General features: G+C 36.8%; 4 protein-coding genes across 4 annotated transcripts; all 4 read right to left on the bottom strand.

Moving 5' to 3' along the window:
- Positions 1–1,424: 1,424 nt before the first annotated feature.
- On the bottom strand, positions 1,425–2,805 carry LOC137732614 (uncharacterized). The gene has a single exon (XM_088688126.1). The coding sequence runs from the start codon at positions 2,406–2,408 to the stop codon at positions 1,821–1,823; it is 588 nt and encodes a 195-aa protein (XP_088544252.1). The 5' UTR covers positions 2,409–2,805; the 3' UTR covers positions 1,425–1,820.
- A 6,793-nt stretch (positions 2,806–9,598) lies between these two features.
- Positions 9,599–10,825, bottom strand: LOC137732613 (uncharacterized). The gene has a single exon (XM_068471920.2). The coding sequence runs from the start codon at positions 10,724–10,726 to the stop codon at positions 9,848–9,850; it is 879 nt and encodes a 292-aa protein (XP_068328021.1). The 5' UTR covers positions 10,727–10,825; the 3' UTR covers positions 9,599–9,847.
- A 705-nt stretch (positions 10,826–11,530) lies between these two features.
- LOC137731438 (putative 3-beta-hydroxysteroid-Delta(8),Delta(7)-isomerase) lies at positions 11,531–13,348 on the bottom strand. The gene is made up of 4 exons (XM_068470542.2): positions 13,034–13,348; positions 12,438–12,584; positions 12,203–12,311; positions 11,531–12,051 (listed from the first exon to the last, which is right to left on the bottom strand). The coding sequence occupies exons 1-4, from the start codon at positions 13,191–13,193 to the stop codon at positions 11,775–11,777; spliced, it is 693 nt and encodes a 230-aa protein (XP_068326643.1). The 5' UTR covers positions 13,194–13,348; the 3' UTR covers positions 11,531–11,774.
- Positions 13,349–13,516: 168 nt separating this feature from the next.
- Positions 13,517–17,440, bottom strand: LOC137731439 (uncharacterized). Its single transcript, XM_068470543.2, has 4 exons — positions 17,092–17,440; positions 14,484–14,559; positions 14,267–14,365; positions 13,517–14,137 (listed from the first exon to the last, which is right to left on the bottom strand). Exons 1-4 carry the CDS (start codon positions 17,244–17,246, stop codon positions 13,925–13,927), a joined length of 543 nt encoding a protein of 180 aa, XP_068326644.1. The 5' UTR covers positions 17,247–17,440; the 3' UTR covers positions 13,517–13,924.
- Positions 17,441–26,515: the final 9,075 nt, after the last annotated feature.

The following is a 26,515-nucleotide window of genomic DNA, read 5'->3' as shown; positions in this document are numbered from 1 at the left end:
TTTTAAATATTAGTATTTTTACTAAACCATTAAATAAATATTATGATGGGAATGCATGTGAGGGCCTCTTTCTAATTGTTGTTTAAGGCCTCACTTTAGACTGAGCATTCTCAAATAACATGCAAATTAGTAACGGTGTGACAATCTCTTTCAAACTCTTTTCTTCTCTTTTTTTTTTTTTTTTTTTTTTTTCTGTAGATCAACTTTATCAAAAGAAAATTCATCAACTAATTTGTTTTGTATAGTTTTTACAAACACAATCCATTTTTTGACTACCTTCTTTCATATTTGTGGATCTGACTTTTGCTACATTTTTTTTTATTGGAAACCTTTATTACGTACACATCTCTTATATATAAAGCCAGAGCCCCAATTTGGGGTCATGGCTTCGACAAAAATGATTAGGACCAAAATGCTCCTCAGCCAAAAAAAAATAATCAAAAGCAACAAAGAAGAATGCATAACACAAAGAAGAATGCATAACATAATGCAAGGGTAATTTTGTAAATTTACTTTTTAATAATTTTGTCATAGGACAAGTGGGTAGGCAATCTGACAAAGTTAGGAGCAATTAAGTATGAACGGTCATATCATCAAAATATACGAACAAAACATCTTAAGAGCCGTGTAATGTCGATTATAAAAAAATATTTTGCACACAGATAATAATGTGATTAAATTAGTTATCAAATGATTTTTTTTTTTTAACAAACTATATTATCTACACTAAGGGGGAGGGGTAAGCTTAGCCTCGCAACAGACTAGAAATAATATGATTCAATAAGTTATTTGTTAAATATTATTTTCTCTATTTTTAAACACGTTCAAAACATCTTAAGAGTCGTGTAATGCCGGTTATAAAAAAAAAGTTGTTCACACGTAGATAATTATGTGATTAAATTAGTTGTCAAATGATTATTTTTTTTTCTTTTAACAAATGATATTATCTACACTAAGGGGGAGAGACAGGGCTTAGCCTCACAATGGGTTAACAATAATGTGAGTCAATCAATTATTTATTAAATATAATTTTCTCTATTCTTAATGTAAATTCTATAGAGATTATATGAATTCAGTTGCTTTAATTGGTTTACGAAAGGTTTCTTCTAACATGATATAAGATTATTCATTTACTTCAAATATTTGACTTCATTTTTATCAATTTACGCATATGAATACATATAAAATGTGTAAATTGCACATAATATATCGTGATTCAGAAAATGTATTCTGCACGTGTGGTATTTGAAAAAGAGAAAAGTTGATTAATTACAAGTCTATGGCGCAGCCCACTACCATGGTTGTTGGCAGTAGTGCAATGATCGACTTTGTCACTGAGAGTCTGATGAGAGAAGAAAAAAGATGTAAAGCACCAACGAGCCGACATGCATCCGTACTAGATCTTGCGGTAGCAGTCGGACTCGAATTTCAATTAAACCTTTATTCCATATCAAAAAGTACACATTACAAACAGCTTTACAGCAATATATTTAATTATTTATGCATGTAAAATTACAAGGGAACGAAAAAGGCCCCGTAGCCCCTAATAGATGCATGGGGCAGCCACACCAGATACGTCTAACCTTTTTGATGACCAATAACAGGGTTTCGATCGATCCATCTCTACACATAATTGATTAAAAAACTGTTATAAACACTCTAAAATAATCATCTTACAATCTTTTGTTTTTTTATTTTTTATTTCTTTTTTTAACGAGAAAAGAGTGTAAAATATGATTATATTGGAATGTTAATAACAACTTTTATTAATTAATGTAAACAACGTAATAATTTTTATTTGTCTTGATCTGTCAGAATATTCAGACGCTTCTGTCGAGCATTTCTTGATACCTTTTGAAGGAGAGAAGCTTTTGCAAGCGCATTTGTTTATGGAACCTATTAATGAACAAATCCGCAACGTGATCTATCTCGTCTTCCAGCTTGAAATCCTCTCCTTCCACCTTGGAATTCTTCACCAGATCGATCACAGACCCGCCATCCTTGACATCATCAAAGTTCTCATTTTCATCGAACAACGAGTGCCTGAGATCAGGGTACTTATCATCATCGTCCTCCTCCTCCTCCTCATCTTGGCCGTTGTACCTAAGCATGCAGGTCGAAGTACCAACTGCATGTGAGTACTCATTGGCAATGGCATTGTAGAGAACAAGCGCCTTGCTTTGGTCTCCCTCCTCCTCCTCTTGATAGCGGTGATCGTGGCCTAGGAGACTGTGGATCTTGTGTGACACGGTGTCCATCAAAACCTTCTTGTTCTTCACCAATGAGAACATTATCAGGCGAGCTTTCGTGGCGCTAGTTTTGCTCTTGATAGCCAAGGACTTGGCCTTGGCTATGGAACTCAGCAAGGTGATTATATGTTTCAAGAAAACAGAAGCCTTGTTCTTCATGATTAATTATTTTCTTGTTTGATTAATCACAACTGCAATAAGTAAGCAAGGAAACACTATGTTTCGATCAAAAAAGCAAGCAAACCCTAGATTTCGATATAAAAACAAAAAATAAAAAAAACAAGGAAACCCAAGATATTCAAGCGCACGAAACCCTTTGAAAGAAAGGAAAATATGAGATGCTCAAGAAAAAGAATATGATGGAATGTTAATTATTTTGCATGAAGGAACACAAGAGCCTTAGGGGGGGGGTTTATACAGAATGCAAAAAGTTTATACTTTTTGGTGATGGAGTGGGGTGAAAGTGCTTAAAGCAAAAAAATAAGAAAAATATATTAGAACAAAATAGAAACGGAAACTTCTTGTAGCACTGTAACACGTGGAGTTCATGATCTTTTATGCAAATGGAACCATACATCCTCGTCGTACATGACTAGTGGACAAACTGTGGGACGTACAATGGACTTTTTTGCGAAAAAAGCTCGATGACGATGGTTGTTTTAGGTGCACAAAACATATGTTAATTAATGGTTGAAAACGATTATGTTCTTGCGATTAGCCACCTCAGTAATGTTTTTCAGGTGGATGGATATATAAGGTGTTATGAGGATATGAATAATCTCAGCTGGGGGCAAATATTTCACTTTATTAGAGTGCTAAGAAATTAAAGGTGATGAAAAAGAAATTGGACGGCGAAAGTTAAGCAAAGCGGCCAGTGAAAAGTAATATTTAATGGAGGAAAAAAGTGAGGCTATATATTCGTTGCCCATGCACTAAGTTTTGGAGTACCTGCATCAGAAATGCAAATGTTATATGAGTTATGTGCATGCTGAACGTGAATGTGCTAAAATAATCCTACATATTACATATCATGCATGTTGTGTTGTACCTCTGTATATAAACTTAACTTATTGATAAAAGTTAAAAACAAAGAAAAAGTATCTATCGATCTTTTTAATGGATCGTTCACCCTTAGAATTAGACTATTGTTATATAGTATTCTATATTTGCCGTATCTTTTGTTCATTGTTTTAAAAATCTCCGTCTAGTGTTGTTTATGCACTAGGTGGCTGGTCACCGTCTCGATTAATCCCTAAGCATTTGAAAATTAAGAAAGACGCATAGATATTCTTAGATGCTAGGCAGCTGACCACCATTGTGATTAATCACTGAGCACGTTTACGTCCCATCTTGGGTTTCTATCACTGACTGTAGTTCACCATGTGGCCTTATTGTTCTTTAACATACTTGTCCCTAGAGACTTGCGCCATAAAGTTGTCAGCCTGCCCACGTGCCCCTAGCGTTCAAAAAGTACTTAACATGTCTTGGTCGAACTGGAATTATAAGCGGTCGACTTTAGCACATGGGATCATTCTTTTTTGAACCTCTTGAGCCTTGGGTTTCTTGAACTTCTTGGGGCTTTTCATGGCTTTTTTTGGCCTGCACCATTACATGGGGCTAAAAAGTGTCTTATTAAAAGTTAGTAATATAATTTCGCACAAACCAAACTTTACTTTTTTGTTTTCAAATCTCGCCATATGTCATTATAGCATCTTTAATTTTTTTTTTTTTTTAGACCACATTCTATCTCTCTCTGTTAAAATAGCCTATATATATTTTAAATAATACATATAATGTAAAAAAATAAACCCGCAGTCATTTTATTTAGCATATCGAAACCATGTGTATATAATTTTTTTTAATTCATTTTAGTTATTCTAAAAGAAAATTCATAAATATCGATGTATAATAACTTAGATATCTATCGATATTGATATTGTTTGACTATAAGTCGTGTTATACTGTTGAATAACAAGCCCTCAATTATTTATTACAAGAAGAGCACTTGGTGAGGAGATAACACCATGGGAGAGGGAATTTCCACGAATAAGGTAGTTTACTTGCTTAGTGTTTACCTTAAAGGAATCCCTCTTTTCATAGTTCGTGTGGTGGCAGTGGAGGCAGGTTTGGGATCATCCATTCAATTTTCTTCTTTTCTTTTTATTTATTTTGAATGTTCTCACGACTCTCACTTAGATAAAAAATAGATAACTTTTATTTTGCAATATACTTTTTCGATAAATTGTAAGAGACTTATTGAATACTTCTGGATGAACACTCATTATATATATGCTTGTTCCACATGTTTTTAATATGTTGTAATACTTTATAATTTATATGTCATTCCATTTTTAATTTATGTATCCAATACAATTATGTATTTTTTTAATAATAAGTAGACATTTATTTATATATAACATAACAAATTTAATTAAAATTAAAAAAAATGGCTACTTAGGGTCTCGCCTAGATGCTAGACTCATGTTTGCCGTCCGACTAACGCCTAGCGACTTTTAAAACTTTGCTTTTCTTTTTACTCTTCTTTAATATATATAAATACTAGTTATATAGTATTCTAGATTTGCCATATACATCTTTTTAATGGATCTTATTGATCAAATTTAACTTATTGATCAAAGTTAGAAACAAAGAAAAAGCATCTATCGATCTTTCATCCTTAGAATTGGACTATTGTTATATAGTATTCTAGATTTGCAATATATATATTTTCTTCATTGTTTTAAAAATCTCCGTCTGACACCGCTAACTACTATCTCGATTAATCTCTATACATTTGAAATTAAGAAAAGATACCTAAATATTTCTAGAAGTTAGACGGTTGGCCAGCACCCCAATAATCGGTAGGCAAAATAAGAAAAGATGCCTGGATATTCCTAGGCGCTCGCCTAGGCTCGGATAAAGAGGAAGAGTAGCTGGTCAAAATGGCCTAAATATATCTTTATATTAAATAATACATATAATGTAAAAGAATAGACTCGCTGTCTGTTAATTAGCATATCGAAACCATGTGCATATAATATTTTTTAATTCATTTCAGTTATTCTAAAAGAAAATATAACATAGCTATCTATGAATATTGAAATTGTTTGACAATAAGTCGGGTTATACTGTTGAATAACTAGTCCTCAGATATTTATTACAAGGAGAACTTAGTGAGGAGATAACACCTGGGGGAGGAGATTCCCACAAATAAGGTAATTTACTTGCTTAGTGCTTGCCTTAAGAGAATCTCCATTTCATATATAGTTCGTGTGACAGCAGTGGTGGCATGTTTGGGATAATCCATTCAATTTTCTTCTTTTCTTTCTATTTTTTTTTTAATTTCTCACGACTCTCACTTAGAGATAACTTTCGTTTTGCATTATATTTTTTCTATAAATTGTAAGAGATTTATTGAATACTTCTGAATGAACACTCATTATATATATGATTGTTTCATATGTTTTCAATATGTTATAATACTTTATAATTTATACGTCATTCCATTTTAATTTATGTATCCAATACAATTATGTTTTTTTTTAAGTACAAGTAGACATTTATTTATATGTTATATAATAAATTTAATTAAAATTAAAAAAAGGGCTACCTAAGGTCCTACCTAGACGCTAGACCTCTGCTCACCGCCCGACTTAGCGCCTAACGCTTTTTAAAACCTTGCTTTTCTTTTTTCTCTTCTTTAATATATAAATACTAGTTTAGGTGAATGTGAACTTGACAATCTTAGTCTTCTTAGAGAGCAAATTTTGAGTGTTACGAACATTCTCGTATAATTAAGTACTCACCTGATCACATCATGCATGAAACGCTCATATAAAAATATACTATATTTTCGTGTGATTTAGCTCAACTATCTTTCATTTTTGTACATGTACTGTTGTATCATGAAAGAAATCTCTGTCAATGTCGTAAAACTAGTGGACACCCCTTTGTTAGAGTATCGCTATCTGATGGCTTAAAAATAATCATATTAAAAAAAAATACGTAAATAAATTTTAATAAGTTAAAGACAAACTAAGAAGAATTGACACCCGAACCAGTTTGTCACGCTTTCACACTTGTGGGGTTATAGCGTACTTGCGTTTTATACTTGAAATTCTAAGTACAATCAACGTTTATATTCTAAGCATAAATAATTTTTTCTAGATAAAATAATTGAATATGAGTGGTGACGTTTAGAAGGTGAAGTCAATATATCTTGCTCATCAAGAAAGGAAGAATTGATCAATTTTACAAATAAACAGCCAAGGTCATTAGTGATTGATGATCTCTTTTGAACCACAATCGTTTTGCTTGCTATTGTGGTCAAAATTTGAATTGTGCAACTTGGTAATGTTCAAATTAACATTAGAGTTTTCGCTAGTACGGTGATAGAATCAATAGCGTACTCGTATGAATTGACGAAGTGTACATAGTATTTTGTATTTCTTGACTTTTATGGGTAAGTTTATACATCATGCATAGTCTCCTTTCACACATTGTAAGATAGTGTGAACGTTATAGTGAAGAAAAGGGTGATGCTATCCATACGCTTCTTTTTATTCTTCACATACTCCCTGTTAATTTATGTCTTTTGATCCTCTTTAATTTATTCAATTTGACGATAGAAAATTGAGAGGAATGTGCAGAAAATAAAAAGAGATGTGTCAATAAAACCATCCTATAAAAATGAATTGGTGTATTAGAAAGGAATTCGAGATTGTATTATATATCTATCGGTCAAAATCAACCGTTGGTTGATAGATATACAAATCACAATCTACTCCTAGTCTGATGACGTATATACGCTATAATTTAGAGGAAAAAGATATTATAACCGTTCATCGTACATCGTGCGGTCAGTTTTCGTTAGGTATTATTTATATTGAATTTTAAATTTCAAATTTCAAATGATTTATGACCGTACGATGTACGATGAACGGACATGATACTGAGAATCCCTTGGATCCCCAAGAAAAGAATTCGGCGATGATTCTTTTCCAAATTTAGACTCTTTTCTTTAATTAATGAGAAGAGGTTGGCTCCTCTCCTTAACATATTTATTGCTCTATTTGCAAAATTTCATGCTTATGATCGGACTAGTTATTTTATAAATTACTATGCAAAGATCATCTGTTAGTTAAAACTAAAATCGTTTAGTTGATCAATTGCAACAAATAAATAGACGGTTCGTAATGCTTTTATCAAATATGTTTGTATGTTTTAATATAGTTCAATGACTAAATGATCTTATTTTTAATTGATTTTTTACAGAGATGATTTTTGAGAATGATTATAATATGAACGGTTTTGATTATTATAATGAATTTTTGTGAATATGCCATGAAGTATTTTAAGGATGAATTCTTCATTCCTTCTCTATCTTTGAAGAGCCAAGTATTTCTCTTAATTAATTAGTATCCCACTTGACTTCTCAATGATGAAAGTTCATTCAAAATTAATTTATCTACATCAACAGCATCTAGCTAGTACAAGATCAACTGTTCTTGTGAACCTACAAGCATTCAGTTTCAAGTTTCAACACGCATTTAAACGTTAGATCTCAATCACTCAAATATGTCTCAATAAATGATGACATTCTTGTGAATTTACGGGAATTATGGTCGTTTGGTGAGGAATTACTGAGTGCCTTTTATCCTGACTTTCTTCTGGAAACATGGAAGACATAATATTTCAAGCCATCACAGTATTCTTCCTTTGTAAGGGAAAAAAGAGAACAAACAATGAAGGCTTTGTAGATGTCTTTCACAAAAGCAAAACACCTTACCTTATTTATTTCCATTTTAAACAACACAAGTTGGGATTATTTGCTGAGCTAGAGTAGCTCTTTCATAACTTAATTAGTGTTAAGCATATGTAATCACGTTTAGCTCATCTCCTAATAGAACACTGCCAAGAAACTAAACCCTAAATGTAACCTTCATAAAATGTACCCTCCTAATTGTACTTAACAATACAACTTTTTTTTTTTTTCTTGAACAAGCGATATTATCTACACTAAGAGGGAGTGAGATAAGCTTAGCCTTATAATGGGTCAGCAATAATGCGGTTCAAATTCGTCTTTAGCGAGAATCGAATTTAAGACTTCTCACTTACATTGTGAAGAGAAATATCGATAAATCATAGTACTAAGTGACAATAATACCCAATTAGAGATAAATAATACGGTCAAGTTTCTTTGGCTGAGATTCTTTTTCAATAAATTGAATGGGCATGGTCAAAAGTCATACGTTGATCAACATATAACTTTATTAATTGGGTTGGTGACTTTGTCCAAAGGGGTATGACAGATGAAATTACAGTCAAGTCCTTCGTATCGTGCTCATGCTTCTCCATCAACACCATGACAGCATTCTGCTGTCATACTCCGAGTTAATTAATATTCAAACGCGTCTTAGCTTACTTAATTTGCAATGATTAGATTAATCTAATGAAGTTAAGTTATCCTTGAAGGCTCGTGTCAGACTATTTTGTAGAAAACACTTGCTTATAAGCGTTTCGGTTAAAAGTATTTAAACTATAAACACACTAAAAATATTAAGTCCTTCTTCAAAAACGGTAAAAGCACTTAAAATTTTTGTCAAACATTATCAAAGTGGTCTTCGGACACTCTAGGATTTGATATATTCACAGTTTTATAGTAACCGGTGATAAGCATGAACAGAAAAATTCACATTTGTTTCAAGTCCAGAATGGACAAGAAAAGCCTTCAAGTTCCTTTGAAAAATTGCGGTACTTCTTTCCCTTTCTCTTCTCAAGTGGGTGGTTAATTAACAACTAATTCAAAATACTTTATGCCCTATGGGTCCATATTCAATTATAAAGCTTCTTCTTGGTCTAGAAACCTTTTGGGGTGTATTGAGGGAAAATTTCGTATTGTCATAAACTACATACACCCATGTCCAGTGATATACAAGATTTACTCCATCGAGAAGGAGGTGAGTCACCGAGTGTATACACCAGCATGTAAGTATCTATGCATGCAATGACAAAAGGAATTCTCATTAGCGCAGGGGGTGGCGGCTCCTTCAGTAGTCCTATCAGAAAGACAACAATCCGACCTAAAAATCAAGAAGACACCAAAAACTACAGCCCTGCAGCCGAACCCTGACTAGTGACTACACACTATTATTTAGAAAAAAGGCAGTGAATACAGTACACTTCAAATAAATCCAAAAGGAGAGGCTGCCAAGCTAGTACCGTCATATTTACAAGAATCACGAGGTCACAACCCGTCGACAAATCGAGAAAATGAACATCGGAATAAAAATGGAAAATCAAACATGCATTTATACGAAATTTTGCAATACCTGGATTGGACAATATAATCGTTCAGACATGGGTGCATCTCATATATCATATATCTACTGTAGTAAAAAACCATGCATTTATTTCACAAAATGATGAAGTGCAAGTACGTCTATAAGCCCTCATGAACTAAACTGATGAGTTACTAACTGTGCCATTCCTAGTCCCCGCAACTCTGGGACTGGAAGGATTACATCGCTACTTCTAATGCCTGGACTACTAATCCTCCTCCCATCATGAACAATGCTAATCTCAACCATTCCAAATTCTCAAGTCCCGGTCGGATTCTCATAGCAACTGTAATTACCAAAATATGGCCTTGGAGTTGGAGGCTGTGCAAATGGCAAGGGCTGACATGTATGACAATTAGGACCTGCAGGCCCAGTTGCTGGCGGAGAAAACGGGAGCTGAGATGGCAGCGTCTTCATGTTGTAAGGTTCTGGCCTCCAATGGCAATTGAACTTGGGAGAAGGTACTGAAATTGTCGGCAAAGGAGCCCGAACATCGGATAGCGAAGGATAGGATACGTTTATATCCCGGGATTGCACTTGCACGTCCAAGGTGGGGTAAAGAGATTGGACTGTATTATCAGCAGGATCAGGATAAACACTGGCTGTGGTTAATTTGGACGAGGAATCGGATTCCTGGGAATCATGGATTCCAACTTTATTGTTCTTCTTGATCACCTTGTAAGAAAAGTTCAAGACCCCATTAGGCTTACCATCGCTTGTCCGAACCTGGTAGCTCACGAACCTGACCGCTTCATTGCACTGATCTTCGATCAAGTCCGCGAACGGCACCCGGACTTTTCCAATGCTCTTCTTGCCAAAGACGCTGTCACATCGTATGTCGAATTCTACAAAGAGATTATCAAACTCGTCAACCAGGGACAAGTCCTTCGTGTCGAATTGCATGGGGTGGTTCCATTCAGGATTGCAGTCCCCTTCTCTATCAACCGGCGTCTTCTGGCGCTGCTGCAGATGTTTCTTCTGTTCTTCTTTCTTCGCTTCGTCGTTGAAGATGGAGACAGCAGCGTAGACGGACAGCCTGTTGAAGAAATTGAAGGCACTGAGATCCTTGCAGGAGATTACCTTCAGTTCTATGGAGCTGCAGTCTTTCAGGTGCCCGATTTTCTCAGCTGTGGACATTCTGAAAAAACCTGGGAGAGACACAGAGAGGCAGGAGTGGTTTTGTTTTGGTCTTATACGTTATAGCTAGGTAGCATTTTCTAAATTTGTACGGATTAAACCATTGAAAAAACAGTGTCCCATAAATAGTTTAGACATGTAACCACCACCGTTGATCATGCGATAACGACCCACCAGACTTGCAATCATTGACCGCTTTACCGTTGATTTTACGATAACAGACCACCAGACTTAATTGCAAATTCCTCAATGTGAACACACAAATTATAGTCGCATTAGTCTCTCAACGAGGAGAGGGATTTCTCCCCACTCCGGAATATCATTATAGTTTCCTGGACCATTAATACAATAATATGTAACAAAGTTAAAACACATGACATTGTATCATTGTTTTAGGACGCCACGGCCCATAGTGACATTCTTGGGTTAGATTGGTAAGTCCTTCTCCTCAATGAAGCAGGACTGTGACAACAACCCTTTGCACATTTGGAAAACAGAGCAACTGCGTTTTACAGTCATGAGGTCCATGGTTTTTGTCTCTCATTGTTTTCTCGAAGAAGAGAAAATACGGTCATGACGCACAGCCCCTAGGACGGGGAGTCTTGGCTACCCCGGGAATACGCGGCGAGTGTTATAGGGCCCTGGTGGTATGCAAGATTCTCCCCAAAAACAGGAGAAATTCTTCAGTCCGACACCAGACATGAACAGCAAGGCAATAAACACAACGAACCTATCCTACCCATGAAAATGTAATAAATCTACAGACTCGCATAAGAGATTAGTCCTATTAGCTGACAACAAAACTTTAAATCCAAGTAACTTTCCCCTTCCAAACATATGAGCAGTATCAAACAATCAAATCCATACAATTAATCTCAGCGCAAGAAACCATTCATCGTTTATAAAGCTTCGCGGTCAAAACTAAAAAAAGAGAAACATCTTTACAGATTGAAATGCTTGATTGACAGTTTCATGATCCAAATTATTTCAATAAAGACATTTGCATAACGTGAAACGACAAAAATCTTCCATCGATCTGAAGTCAACCTCAGCGAGTTTTGTTCTTTTTCTGGCCTTGGCCTTGGCCTTGAACTTGTACTGCGGCAGAAATCTTCTTCCAACAGCGGATGGAAATGAGTGTCGGTATTACAACCCAGGAGGCGTTTGCAGCAATGTAGTATGCATAGTAGTAAAACGAACTTGTAGCAAATTTGTCACCGTCCAAGTAGGCTGTTATGAAGTACACAGCAGTTCCATAGAGCTGACCCAACGAAATGGCAAACTGAAGTATGTAGCTATATGACTTGCCTTTAGATATTGCATACCTGCCAAAGATCAGAAATCATGTTTAGAATTACAGATAAGAAGATGACTGCCCATACGATATACATTCTAGTTTTGAGATTGGAATTTGAAAATCAAATTTTACATTGTGCAGCACATAAACTTTGCGATAATCAAAACTCAAAATCTTACACAGCAAGAAGGCTAGCGGGACCTTCAATAACCGCAGTTAATCCTTCGACAGCAACGACGCCTGCATCCCTAGCTGCATATCTTGAATCACCTTTGCTATACTCTTTCCCTGCCAATTGTTTATCTATCAGCATAAGAACTATATAATCGAACAAGCCCTAACAGTTGAAAAACTGCACAACCCGTATCCAATGCTAATCTTATAGATTAAACAAAAATGTGGGACAGAACTTACAAACTTCAGCTGGGTACCAAGCAGTCTCATCCTTGTAGAACTCAGGCGCAAATGCAAAATAGCCTTCGAGTATCAAGTGTGTAAGGCCGGTGAAAGCCCACCAGCACATTAGCCATCTATCAAGTTTTGATTTCCTCGGTGACCTCCCTGGTACATACATAGCAAAAAGTAAAACACGTCGATTAGGGCATTCAAATGTCTCCCTCAAAATGTCAAATTTATTGATTTGAACAAAAACTAGAAAATCTAAAGCTACATAGCATTCGATTTCCATTGCCAATACATAGAAAACATCAAAACCATGATCTAAAATGCGACTATAAATTATATTGGGATTATTCCTTATGAAAGAATTCCCAAGTTTTAACAATCAGTAATCAACACATTAAAAAATCAAGCCGATGAATTTGCAATCATACAAAAAAGTTGAATAAAAATATGAACTTTTTGGATCTCAAAAGTCTAAACTTTCTGTGCTCTGCCTGTGTCTACAAACCCAATTCACGCGTCAAATTACTTGAGCAAATTACAATGTTTAGAGAATTGAGCTGAATAAAATTAGGATCTGATCAGAAGTGGAGTGGAAGTAGGAGTACCGGAGAATAGCCAGGTGAGAGAAACGACGAGTAGGGAGGAGACGCCGTAGACGCCGACAATGGTGGACTGTGAGAGAAAGCCAGGTACGAATCCCGGTAGCTTTAGATCCCTCGGGGCGTACGGATGATTCCCATAAATTCCAGCGTCTGATCCCTCCATTTTCGCTGGTTACCAAGTGCACTATCTCGTCGATGACAATGTAGACCTGGGAGGCCCGATATTGTCGTCGGCACACCGCTGGTTTAGTTTACTAAATATTCACAAACCCGACATTATTTGCTTCGGGCCAAATCCACATGGAATTATTCTTGGGCCTTCCATCCTTTTATCCACGATCGGATTATATTTATTTGATACGCTGTCCTCAATATGAATGTTGAGAAAAGAATTCAAAAGAAAAAAACAATTTATAAATATAACCAACAATTCCAATTTCAGTCCAAAACATATTTTATTGTAGACTTGCAGGGTCTTCGCACACATTCACACACAAGCTCATTACATATTAAGACCTAGATACTTGTTACATAATGTAATATAGAACATCGAAATGTTCTCCCAAACAAATTATTACACGTTTGAAAATATCCTACAATACTATTAGCTGCATTTTTCTTAAAATGCGGATATCTCGTTGATGTTAGTAATAATGTTGATACTTCAGTCTTATAATTACATGTACACGATCGTTAAGTTATTCATAAACTGACTATTAAGTGTCAATAGAGAGAAGTACATGCAACTTTAAGAGATCGTATTTGCATGCATACATGGTTTGTAGAATTAGGGTTATATTGAATTTACTTCCCTCTCTTCCTAATTCCCAACTCTGAGGCAGACCTTGAGGCTTTATCAAGTACATCAGAAAAGCCTCTAGCACCAGTTGAAACTTAGTTATTGTTCATAAGTGCAGTTCCCATGCGTCCTGCTGCCTGCTCAACCGCATAAATTGCCGATCTTGTTTGGTTCATCAGCACTCTCCCCGCTTTCTCCGACAGCTTCAACTTCTCCTCCATCTCTTCCTTGCTTTTCTTCAACATATTGGCAGTTGGGCTTTTCCTCAACATATTGGCAGTCGGGATGAAAGCTAATTGGTTTTTGTTCTGGCAATGACATATATTGTTAGCGTAACAGATCATTCATTGTAAAATATGTGCGTTATCAAAAGCCTTTTCGCACTAGCGTTAGTGTGTTTAGAAAGGCTAGTTGAGATTAATATTAGATGACTTAACCTGGGTGTGATCATCTTTAACGTCTTCATCTGAAACTATAGGAATTCTTATATCATACGCAGGTAATATGCCAATTGGTTGGCCTCCAAGGGTAGCATCCTGCAAAGTGATCACTCCCTTCCTTTCAGCCACACTAATAAATTGATTAAAACAAAATAAAATAAAGCACTTAAAATACTAAGATTTGAAATATAAACAGATTTTTTTGGCTGCTTACATCAAGGAGAAGAGCAGTTTGAAAAGCATAGGGCTGCACAAAAGTCACTAAGGCATACGGTAATTGGTCTTTATCCCTGCAAATTATGAAATAATTAACATTAAATTAATCAACAGAAGTTAAATAAGAACAAATTGATCAACAAAGTTACATAAGAACAAATTGATCAACAAAAGTTCAATAAGAACAGAATGATCAAGCAGTTAATAATTTGGAGGTTGTTTGCCTCAGGAGCTGAATTTGTTGAACAGTTCCACAGTAAGAGAAGAAAGTATTCAATTCTGCAAGAGTCACCCTTGGAGCAAGGTTGAGAACCTGAACAGTTAAATCTTCTGTGGCCATATTATTATGTTTCACAGTTACTCACCATCCGCCATCCGCCTTCTACTAAACTTCATAGTCTGATTATTCATTGTACAATACAAAGCCAAATGCTTCGAATTAGAATCCAAACCTGATAAGGGATTTTGAAAAAGACATACAACTAGGGTATAAAGTAGATAACAACTTATTCTTGGTTCACTTTTCTTTTTCTGTTTTAGTCGTGACAACATGATAAGAGAGGGAAAAATCATTGTATGATACTAGAATTTATGTAGTAAGGTATTATAACGAATTCGAGTGGTATGATATGAATGGATAACGCGTGCATGTTTTATATGGCAATATGACATTATTAGTTAGGCACATGAGTAGGCAAGTCCAAGAATTTTTTCTTAAAAAATGCTACTCTTACCACATTTTGATATCACATTTGTACCACATCTCTGATAGAGATGGTGGGCCTTATCTCTATTAGAGAGATAATACAAATGTGATATAGAAAATGTCGTAAGTGTAGTATTACTCGTTCAAATATGAAATATCTATTGAAATTTAATTAGTGTGATAAATATAGGAGTGATTTTTAGACAAACAAGATGGGAAATTACGTTTTCAATTTTGGTTTCAAAATTCTAGAATCAGATCAGATCACAATTATCAAATTTGAAATTTTTGGAATCAAGTAATCTCAGAAATTTCAATACATATCGAAAATTCATATAATTTATAGGTTTTGAATATGGTCGAATTTTTTTATTGTTCTTTCTATACATTTTGGTGTAGGCTTACCTCTAAATTCAATTAAATATTTGGTATATTAGTGTGCCTATACATTTTAATGTATTAATATATGTTTAATATAAAAATAATAAACAAATGGTATCCCAAACTGAAAATAAAATAGGGGTCTCAAAGTTAATTACAAAATACATAATTTGAGTAATAACCAAAAAAAATTCAAAATATTTCGAATAAAAAATGAAATGAGTTTGGAACACCTTGAAAAAATTGGATTGAAAATTCAAAATTATAAAAATCCAATACATTCCATTTTTTTTTAAATATTTGAACGGTCGCGGTTAATCCACGTCAACATCTTATAATAATTTTTTATAGAAAAAGATAGACAAAATAAAGAAGGTGAGAGGAGGAGATGAAAAGAGAAGGGCAGAGAATCCTAGTACTAATATATAAGCATTGTTGTAATCATCTAAAACGTTTGAATCTTAGCCATATATTGCAACCCACATCCATTGAGATTGTTTATGTAAAAGCTAAAAACGTTTTTTAGCTGTGTTTAACAAAAAAAAAGTTCGAACTCCTTTTAGGTAATGGATAAACACTTTCAGTTTTAACCACTTTCAAGTAACTTTTAAAAAATGTTTACATGTGGTAGATTAGTTTGGTAATCAGGACATTCTTCTTCGACTTACTGTATCTCAATTTCAAACCCTCCCAACAGGGCCTTAGTGTAGTTTAGACTAATAATTTCATTTGTAATAAATAAATAAAATATCTCAAAATGTTTTTAGTGAAACCACTCATAAGTGTTTCTTATAAAAATAATTTCAAATACGTGATTTTTTTTTTTTTTCAAGTGTTTCTCTACTCATGCAGTAATTTTTTTTTCACTTCTATAATAATAGATAATACATCAACTTGTTTTTGAAACACATAAAAATCACTCTTCTAGAACGATGCAATGATGCATGAGTGGTCAAATTTACTTTTGGTTCAACTCTCTATACATACTCTCTTACCTGGTTACTGGTCAAAGTTTGAAATCAATTTATCAATCATCACTCTTCCCCCTACTATTTTATAGTCAAATTCATCTAGTTTGAGATTGGAATTTGAAAATCAAATTTTACATTGTGCAGCATATAAATTTTGCGATATTCAAAGCTCAAAATCTTAAACAGTAAGAAGGCTAGCGGGATCAGTAAACACAGCATAAGTGGGCGAAGCCATGTAACATCGGCCAGAATAAATGTGCTACTCTTTGCACCCGAGTTCGAATATCAAATCTCCGCACTTTAGATTAGTTTAAAGTATAATATGTAATCAACACATCGAAAAAATCAAGCCGATGAATTTGCAATCATACAAAAAAGTTGAACAAAAATATGAACTTTTTGGATCTCAAAAGTCTAAACTTTCTGTGCTCTGCCTGTGCCTACAAACCCAATTCACGCATCAAATTACTTGAGCAAATTACAATGTTTAGAGAATTGAGCTGAATAAATTTAGGATCTGATCAGAAGTGGAGTGGAAGGAGGAGTACCGGAGAAGAGCCAGGTGAGAGAAACGAAGGGAGGAGACGCCGTAGACGCCGACAATGGTGGACTGTGAGAGAAAGCCAGGTACGAATCCCGGTAGCTTTAGATCCCTCGGGGCGTGCGGATGGATCCCATAAATTCCAGCGTCTGATCCCTCCATTTTCGCTGGCCACCAAGTACACTGTCTCGTCGATGACAATCTAGCCCTGGGAGGTCCGATATCGTCGTCGGCACACCGCTGTCTCGTCGATGACAATCTAGCCCTGGGAGGCCCGATATCGTCGTCGGCACACCGCTGGTTTAGTTTACTAAATTTTCACAAACTGGATATTATTTGCTTCGGGCCAAATCCACATGGAATTATTCTTGGGCCTTCGATCCTTTTATCTACGATCGAATTATATTTATTTGATACAGTGATGTCAATATGAATGTTGAGAAAAAAATTCAAAAGAAAAAATAATTTATAAATATAACCAACAATTCCAATTTCAGTCCAAAACATATCTTATTGCAGGCTTGCAGGGTCTTCGCACATATTCACACACAAGCTCATTACATATTAAGACCTAGATACTTGTTACATAATGTAATATAGAACATATCTTGTTACTTTATGGCTGCATTTTACCTGTCACGCCTCAATCCCGACATACGTTCAGGATCGACATGTGACATTACCAAGTATTCGTATATCCAACAAACCCTGCCTCCGGGATGTATACAAATCATAATTCAAGATTCGAATTGCGTATAAATTTTCGTATACTTTATGGCTGCATTTAACCTCCTTGTTAGATTGTCTACGTACCTTAAAAAAAGGATCAAGTCATTCGTAGTTCACCATTCACTACAATTCGACATATGTCACAGTCCGTTCAAGCTGAAAGGCTTAACATTCCTCAATCAATCATTAGAACTTGACATACATGAAATTACTAGACTCAGGGCTACATAACAACCCACATGACAATCAAGATTTCCAATTCATCCATCATATAAATCAATATATTTCAACTTAATACCGTAATAATAATAATAATCATACCCAACATCATTCCATAATCACTCCAATTAATCAATTCCATGAATCACAGATGCACGATATTAACGTTTAACTACGTTAATCAATCAACAAGATCGCATATCAATTCACGAAATTTAATAAAGGAATTCAACATAATTCCCTACCTGGATTCCAAGTAATAAAATGATCAATCCAATTAATAAACACAATGCCTATTGTGAACAATTCCTATTCACTCGAATCTAGGGGCCGGGCTAACTTTATGGAAGTGAGCAAGAGTAGGGATTCCAGACCACTCAATGGAATCTAACTAAACTATGGTTGCCTATTTCAAATGTACCAAGTACAACTAATCCGCATCACCCTTAGAATGAGTATGGTCCCCCATCGCAAATATACCAAGCAGAACCATAGACATAATCTCATTGTGTAGGCAGTGATCACCCATTGCGGATATACCAAGCATGATCACCCTTGAATACGTATGGTCCCCCATCGCGGATATACCAAGTAGACAACATCCTAACTCTAGGTAGTGATCACTCATCGCGGATATACCAAGCAAGATCACTCTTAGAATGCGTATGGTCCCCCATCGCGGATATACCAAGTAGAACCATATGCATAGTCTAATAACGTAGACAGTGATCATTCATTGCAGATATACCAAGCATGATCACCTCTAACAGTCTCCCATCGCAGATATACCAAGCAGGACTGTATCTTATAGCTCTAGGTAATGATCACCCATCGCGAATATACCAAGCATGATCACTCCTAGAATGCGTATGGTCCCCCATCATGGATATACCAAGCAGGACCATCTATGTACCACTGCTACATGGTGTAGTAAATTCAACACACAACCTACCTATACCTCAACCCTTATGAGTTACAACATAGTCACCTACACCATCAACTTCTCATGGCCACCAACTAATATGTCACACAAGCATATAAGTTTTACAGAATACATCTAATAGGATTCTAGGATCACATTGTCATAACATTTATCATATTTATTATTCATATTATTAAGAAGATAAATAAACACATATATATCACAATATGACATCCCATACACGTAAACCGATGTATATATTATCCCAGCCCACTAAGCCCTACATAGTCTCTAGTAATACATATTTTAATATTTAAGATCAATTCGTAGCCTATTGACCAAAAGTCAAGTCTTTGTCAAATGTGGGGTCCATAATCTTATAGAAGTCAATCTGGAACATTCGTCCATGGATTTCCGATCCGTAACTTCCCAAGAGTCTCACTACTATTCTAGAACAACATACTAAAATTTCATTACGACGACTACGAAACTATATTAAAACCTCAGAATTTCACTAAATGGATGTCAAATATGGAATCAAGGTATCAAAATTATCCTAAGATGATAAGGTGAGGTTTCGGCCCACGCGCTGCCGCAGGTAGCAGCCGGCCGCCCCGACTCGCCGGAAAAATCAACTAATTCTAAAAATTACCAAATTTTACCAGAATGAAGATCTCGATGAGTGGAGCAAGTCTCATACCTGTGGCTGAGGTCAATTTAGTCGGGAAGAGCCCCAATTTAACTTGAACCTGTCGAAAACCGTAGAAATGGGTGGCTTTGATTCAATTTCTCCGGTGCTCCGTCGCCTCCCAGGCTATTTGGGGTTTGTTCCTAGAATCAAGAGGAGTATTTTGGTGGTGAATATCAAGTGTTTTTAAATCGAAATTGGCGGATTGCCACCAAGAGACCCACGACGCCGTTGCCGCCCTACAACATGAAATGACCTAATTTGCATCAAATTTTTGGGTGATCAACTAAAGAGGAGAGGTGTGATGGTGTTTGTAGGTGGTAGGAGGTCGTAAAAGGCTGAAAAATGGAAGGAAAACCCGTCGAAATTTGTAACAGTGGCGCGGGTCAGGTTGAGTGTATGGGTTAAAGGAGAAAAGGTCCGGGCATGGTGCTTCTCACTTCCCTTATTTCTCTCCCTGATCTACCCTCTGATTGGGCATCTCCCTTTCCCCCCTTTCCATTTCTTTCCCACCTCCCATTCATTTCTTCTTATTATTTTTTTTAATAACCAAAATGTCTATAATTTCTTCATTTCAACCCCAATTCGCGAATGGTTTTCGCCTACGCACTCGTAGGATCAAGCTCTATCCAAATATACTTAGCGTGACCTCATAAGGTCCTCGATTTTTTTTTACTGCTTACTAACCAAAATTCAAACTTCGTAATTAATTTAATTAAAATCTAAATTCAATTAAATTAATATAAATTCCCGAAAATAATATAAAATCTCGTTAATACAAATACGTAGTTTTCAATAGTGAAATCCAGGAACGAGATTTCACATTACCACCTGCCCAATCCGTCAGGTGTGGGGTTTTACCACAAAATGCCTCGGTATTAGTTAAGGTGAGGTAATTCTATTTAAACCCCTTGGGTTTTCTTCCCACCATCGATGTGGGACTTTAACACTCCCCCTCACGTGTAACCCCATTTAGTGGTTTACACGTGGAGATCCACATCAGTAATTGAAACTCAGAGGTCGGCTCCCGTTGGGCCCACTTGTTTTCAATGGAACTAAGCGGTCGTCTCTATGTTAAGAGTTCAAACTTGTTTCTTTCTTGGTGGTGACAAGCTCGTTGGCTTGCACGGGCCCAAACCATGGGCTCTAATGCCGAGGCCTTTTGTGGTAAAACCCCACACCTGATAGATTGGGCATGTGGTAAAGTTGGGGACATTATCGGTGTCGTTAGAGTGGGGCGAGCATGGCGATCCAAAATTCCAAAATGGCATCAGAGCTAGGTTGCTGATCTTTCTATTTTCTGGGTGTTTTTTTTGTGCATTTTAGTATCTTTGGGAGCACTCAGATAGTGTTTACAACCCCAAGATTCAAACTTTAAGCCTGTAAATGAAGGGATCTAGTAGCAGTGAGCTAAAAGCTCATGTCTTTGATGGGGAAAACCATGATTTTTGGAGGATAAGGATGACCACCATCTTCAAGTCTTATGACCTATATGATATGGTCTAATACGGGTATGAGATACCTGAGATTAAGGTTGATGCTTTATAGAAGGATCTCACAGAGAAACAGATTACAATGTTGAAGCAGAATCAAATGGGTGATGCTAGAGCTCTTGGAATCATTCAAGGAGCTATCTCAGACACCATCTTTCCAAGGATAACAAATAAAGAAACTGCAAAAGGTGATTGTGAGGTTTTACTAGGGGTGGGTAAACGGGCCTTAGGCCTGCGAGTAGAGGCGGGTACGGGGTAAGTCCATATAGTTTTATATACAAAATGGGGCGGGGCGGGTTGAGTCCAAGTAAACAGCGGGGCTGGGTGGATCCGGTATTTTGAAAACACGGGCCCCTAGCCCGAACCGTATCCAATAAACAGGCCCAGCCCAGTGCCGTGCCACTCTAATCTCACACACACATACTCAAATATGACCGTCACTTTCTCAAAGACTCTCCCAGACTCTCCTCAGTCATCCCTCTCGATCTCTCTCTCCTATAGTCCTCCATCTCGATCTCTCTCTCTGTTGAATTCTTATCCCTCTCGATTTTTAGTCTTTCAATCTCTCTCTGTCGAACTCAAGGGGACGAACAACGAAGTCGAACAACTCGAAACAACGAATCAGTCATCTCCTCTGTCTGACTCAGATTTGCATGGAAGCCAAGCTCTGCTGGCGATCGCACGGCAAAGATGATCAAGAAGGACGAGGACAACACCGCCTCCCTCGACGGCCTCACGGAGAAAGAGATCGGCGTCTTCCATTGGTGCTATCTCTTTGGTTTGTTTCTTGATTTCAAGCTATTTGTGGGAGATTCTAAGTAATTAAAAAAAGGGATCTAGAGAAGGAATTGGTTATTTTTTCTGATGCATGCAATCACTGTTTGGAGCTAAAGCTGTGGTAAATTGTTAAATTTTGGATTTTGATCAATTGGGTTATATTGTAATGCAATCTTAGGAAATTAGTCATCTGAGATTCTAGGTTGTCTAAAATTCAATTTTTTTTTAATTAAAGTTTGTTGCCTTGAAGGTTTTTCACGAGGAGATCAGCTGGGTGTGTAAACTATGATTGAATTTTGAGATTTTTGGTGAATGGTTGTACTGGGAAATTTGATAGGGAAGGAATTGGAAATGTACCCGTGAAGCCCCGAGGAATCGGCCTGTTTCAAACGAGCCTGATTAGGTCTGGTTCCTATTTCAATTTTTGCAGAATCCGTCCCACCCCGCCCCGTTGTATTTTCAAGCAGGTCCAGTCCAGTCCCTCCAATTTTGGGCCCGGCCCGGCCCGTGCCCACCCCTAGGTTTTACAACAAGAATACAGAGGAGATGTTACATCCTAATCTCGACTTCACCGTAACACGATATTGTCTTCTTTCGGCATTGCCACGCTCTCATGGTTTTGTTTCTGGGAACTTACACGAGAACTATCCAGTGGGTTACCCATCCTAGGAATGCTCTTGCCTGAACTCGCTTAAATTCGGAGTTTCGATGGAACTCGAAGCCAGTGAGCTCCCAAAAGGCCTCATGCTATATGGAGGTAGGCATGTACATATAAGGCACATGGGCCACGGCCACGCCCTCACGGTTTTGTTTTTGGGAACTCACACGAGAATTACCCAATGGGTCACCCATCTTGGGAATGCTATCACCCGAACTCACTTAACTTTGAAGTTCCGATGGAACCCAAAGCCAGTGAGCTTCTAAAAGGCCTCGTCCTATATGGAGGTGGGCATGTACATATAAGGCACATCACCCCCTCTCCGTTAGTCGATGTGGGATGTTACAATCCACCCCCTTAGGGGCCTGACGTCCTCGTTGTCACACTCGCACCATAGGGCAAAGTGGCTCTGATACTATTCAATCACATCCCAAACCAGCTCCGTTATAACACGATATTGTCAGCTTTGGGCTTACCATTCCCTCATGGTTTTATTTTTGGGAACTCACGGGTAACTTCCCAGTGGGTCACCCATCCTAGGAATATTATCGCCCAATCTCGCTTAACTTCGGAGTTCCGATGGAATCCGAAGCTAGTGAGTTCCCAAAAGACCTCGTGCTATTTGGAAGTGGGCATGTACATATAAGGCACATCACCCCCTTTCCGTTGGTCGATGTAGGATGTTACAAGAGACGCCAAAGTAAGAAAGGTAAAGCTTCAATCCTTTAGAAGAGACTTTAAGTATACAAGAATGAGGGAAAATGAACTGCTAAAAGATTACTTCTCTAGGTTATTTGATGTTGTGAACCAAATGAAAACCTTTGGTGAAGTACTGCCAAATGAAAGAGTTGTCCAAAAGCTGTTGATTAGTTTGACTAAACCCTATGATTCAATAATGAGTGTTATTGAAAAAACCAAAGACACAGAAACTCTTAGTGTGCAAGATGTGATGACATCCTTGGGAGTTTTTGACCAAAGACTTGAGAGGCATGCTGACTCTACCGCTGAAAGAGCTTTTCAATCTTTCAATATTGGTTCTAGTAGTCAAGCTAGTGCAACTAAACATAAACCATATTGGAAGGGCAAGTTCAAAAGATGGGAAGGAAATGTGTTTCAAAACCCTAGACCTAACTATAGCAGCAACACTAGTGAGGGTCCAAAAATCAAACAGTTGTGTATGCACTGTGATAAATCCCACTAATGAAGGATTGCAGATAAAAAAATGTGCAACAAGTGAACTGTGCAAATCAAGTGGAAGAATAAACAAATGTGTTCTATGCATTCAGTGCCAAAGTTAAGAAAAAAAAAATGAAATATGGTACATTGATAATGGTTGTAACAACCATATAATTGCACATGAGTCACTACTCATTGACATTGACACTACTTTCACATGAAAAGTAAAAATGAGAGATATGAACATTGTTAAAGCTACTGGGAAAAGAACTCTAGTTATTGAAACCAAGAAGGGGAGAAGACACATAAAGGAAGTTATACTAGCCTAGATTGGATGATAACCTACTCAGTTGGTCAAATGATGGAGCCTGGCTATTTGCTACTCTTTGGAGGAACTGTGGTTGAAATATTTGATGACAAGTCTCTCTTAAACTTGGTAACCAAAGTAGAGGTGAAAAACAGAAGCTTTCCATTCATTCTAAGATATTTTGAAGAAATGGCAAGGATATCAAATGTGACAGGTTCAATGAAGATATGACACAAGAGACATGGTCACTTAAACATGACAAGTCTTCAAAATCTGCAAAAGTATGAAATGGTGCAAGGTATACCAAAGTTGGATCTTTCCAATGAAACATGTGAAGGGTGTGTGTTTGGAAAACATCACAAAGATCCATTTGAAAGCGGCAAAGCTTGGAGAGCAATTATGCCACTCGAATTGATTCACACTGATGTGTGTGGCCCTATGCAAACTCTAACAATAAGTGAAAACAAGTACTTTTTAACCTTCATTGATGACTACTCAAGGATGTGTTGGGTTTATTTCATGAGGTTTAAATCCGAAGTGTTCATAATTTTCAAGAAGTTCAAAGCAATGGTGAAATTACAAAGTGAACACCAGATAAAAAGGCTAAGAAGTGACAGGGGATGAGAGTATACCTTTCTGGAGTTCAATGCATTCTGTGAAGATGTGGGATTAGAGAAGCAACTTACTGTGGCATACTCACCACAACAGAGTGACATTGCAGAAGGGAAGAACAAAACTATAGTTGAAATGTCTAAGTCAATGATGTATGAGAAGAATATGCCTTATTCTTTCTGGGGTGAAGCAACGAATACTGCAGTGTACTTGTTGAATAGGTGTCCTACCAAAGCATTAAACAAGAAGACACCATTTGAAGTTTTCAGTGGAGAAAACCATCTATGAAGCACTTAAGGGTATTTAGCTCAGTGTGCTATGCTCACATACCACAACAACTAAGGCAAAAACTGGAGAAATCAAGCAACAAATGTGTCTTTGTGGGCTATGGTACTAGTGAAAAAGGGTACATGGTCTTCAATCTGTCAACTCAGAAGATAAATCTATCTAGGGATGTTATTTTTTATGAGAACTCCACATGGAAGTGGGAAATAAGTGTAGAAGAGAAAGACAGTGTCTCTCTACAACTTGATCTCAATAAGGGAGAAATTAGACAGCCTATTGAGACCTCAATTCAAGAAGAAGTCATAGAGAATAATAAGACACATGAGACTCCATAACAAGCAAGTATGAGTCCACAATCAAGTCTTTCACAGATTACAATAACAAGCTCAACTCCAGTGAGATTGATAAGCCTAAAAGAGATATATGCCACTTACAACTTTTGTGTGGTTGAACCAAAGAGCTATGAGGAAGCTAAGAAGACTAAGTCTTAGAAGAAAGCAATGGTAAAAGAGTTGCAAATGATAGAGAACAATGACACTTGGGAATTGGTGAATAGACCAAGTGACAAGTTTGTGATTGGAGTGAAATGGGTGCATAAAACTAAGCTAAATTTAGATAGCTTTATGCAAAAGAACAAGGCTAGATTATAGCTAAAGGCTACTCACAGAAACTAGGTGTAGACTTCAATGAAACCTTTGCTCCAGTAGCAAGGTTAGACATCATAAGGACCTGAATTGCCCTGGCAGCTAAAAAGGGTTGGAAGCTACATCAACTAGATGTGAAATCTGTATTCCTAAATAGAGTGCTAGAGGAGGAGGTGTTTGTGGAACAACCTCAAGGGTTCACAAGTGAAGAATTTTCAGATAAGGTGTATAAACTGAAGAATGCGCTCTATGGCCTAAAGCAAGCTCCAAGAGCTTGGTACAGTGAGATTGACTCTTATTTCACTGAGAAAAGATTTCAAATGAGTCATAGTGAAGCTATCCTCTACACTAAAATAGAAAACAACAACAAGACGTTCATTGTATCAATCCATGTGGATGATGTTGTCTACACTAGAGATGATGAAGCTATGATTGCAGAATTCAAGGATGAAATGATGAAGAGGTATGAGATGATAGATCTAGGCCTCTTACATCATTTTCTTGGCATTGGGGTAATTCAAGATGCAAGCTGCATCTTCATTCACTAGAAGAAGTATGCACAAACATTGCTTGTGAAATTTAGGGTTGGAAAAAATTCCCGAAATTCCCAAACCAAATCGAAAAAATCCCGAACCCAAACCAAAAAATCCCAAACCAAAACCATTCTGAAGTTCGATATTCTCGAAATCCCAAAAAATATCGAAGTATTTGGTATGAGATTGGTTTCCAAATCTCAATTATTCGGTTCCCACTTCCCAACTTAAAACTAGAAGCCTTTTGGCTCCTACTAGCAAAAGCCTTTCGGTTCCCACTTCCCAACTCAAAAGTAGGAGCCTTTTGGCTCCCACATTTTTTATCTCTTTCTCTCTCTCTCTCATTATCTCTATCTGCAATGCCAACCCAGAAAGGCGAAACCACCTA

Source organism: Pyrus communis, chromosome 16 (assembly GCF_041283825.1).
Source record: "Pyrus communis isolate YQ-2024b chromosome 16, ASM4128382v1, whole genome shotgun sequence".
Classification (NCBI taxonomy): Eukaryota; Viridiplantae; Streptophyta; class Magnoliopsida; order Rosales; family Rosaceae; genus Pyrus; species Pyrus communis.
This window is presented reverse-complemented; position numbering and strand designations above follow the sequence as displayed.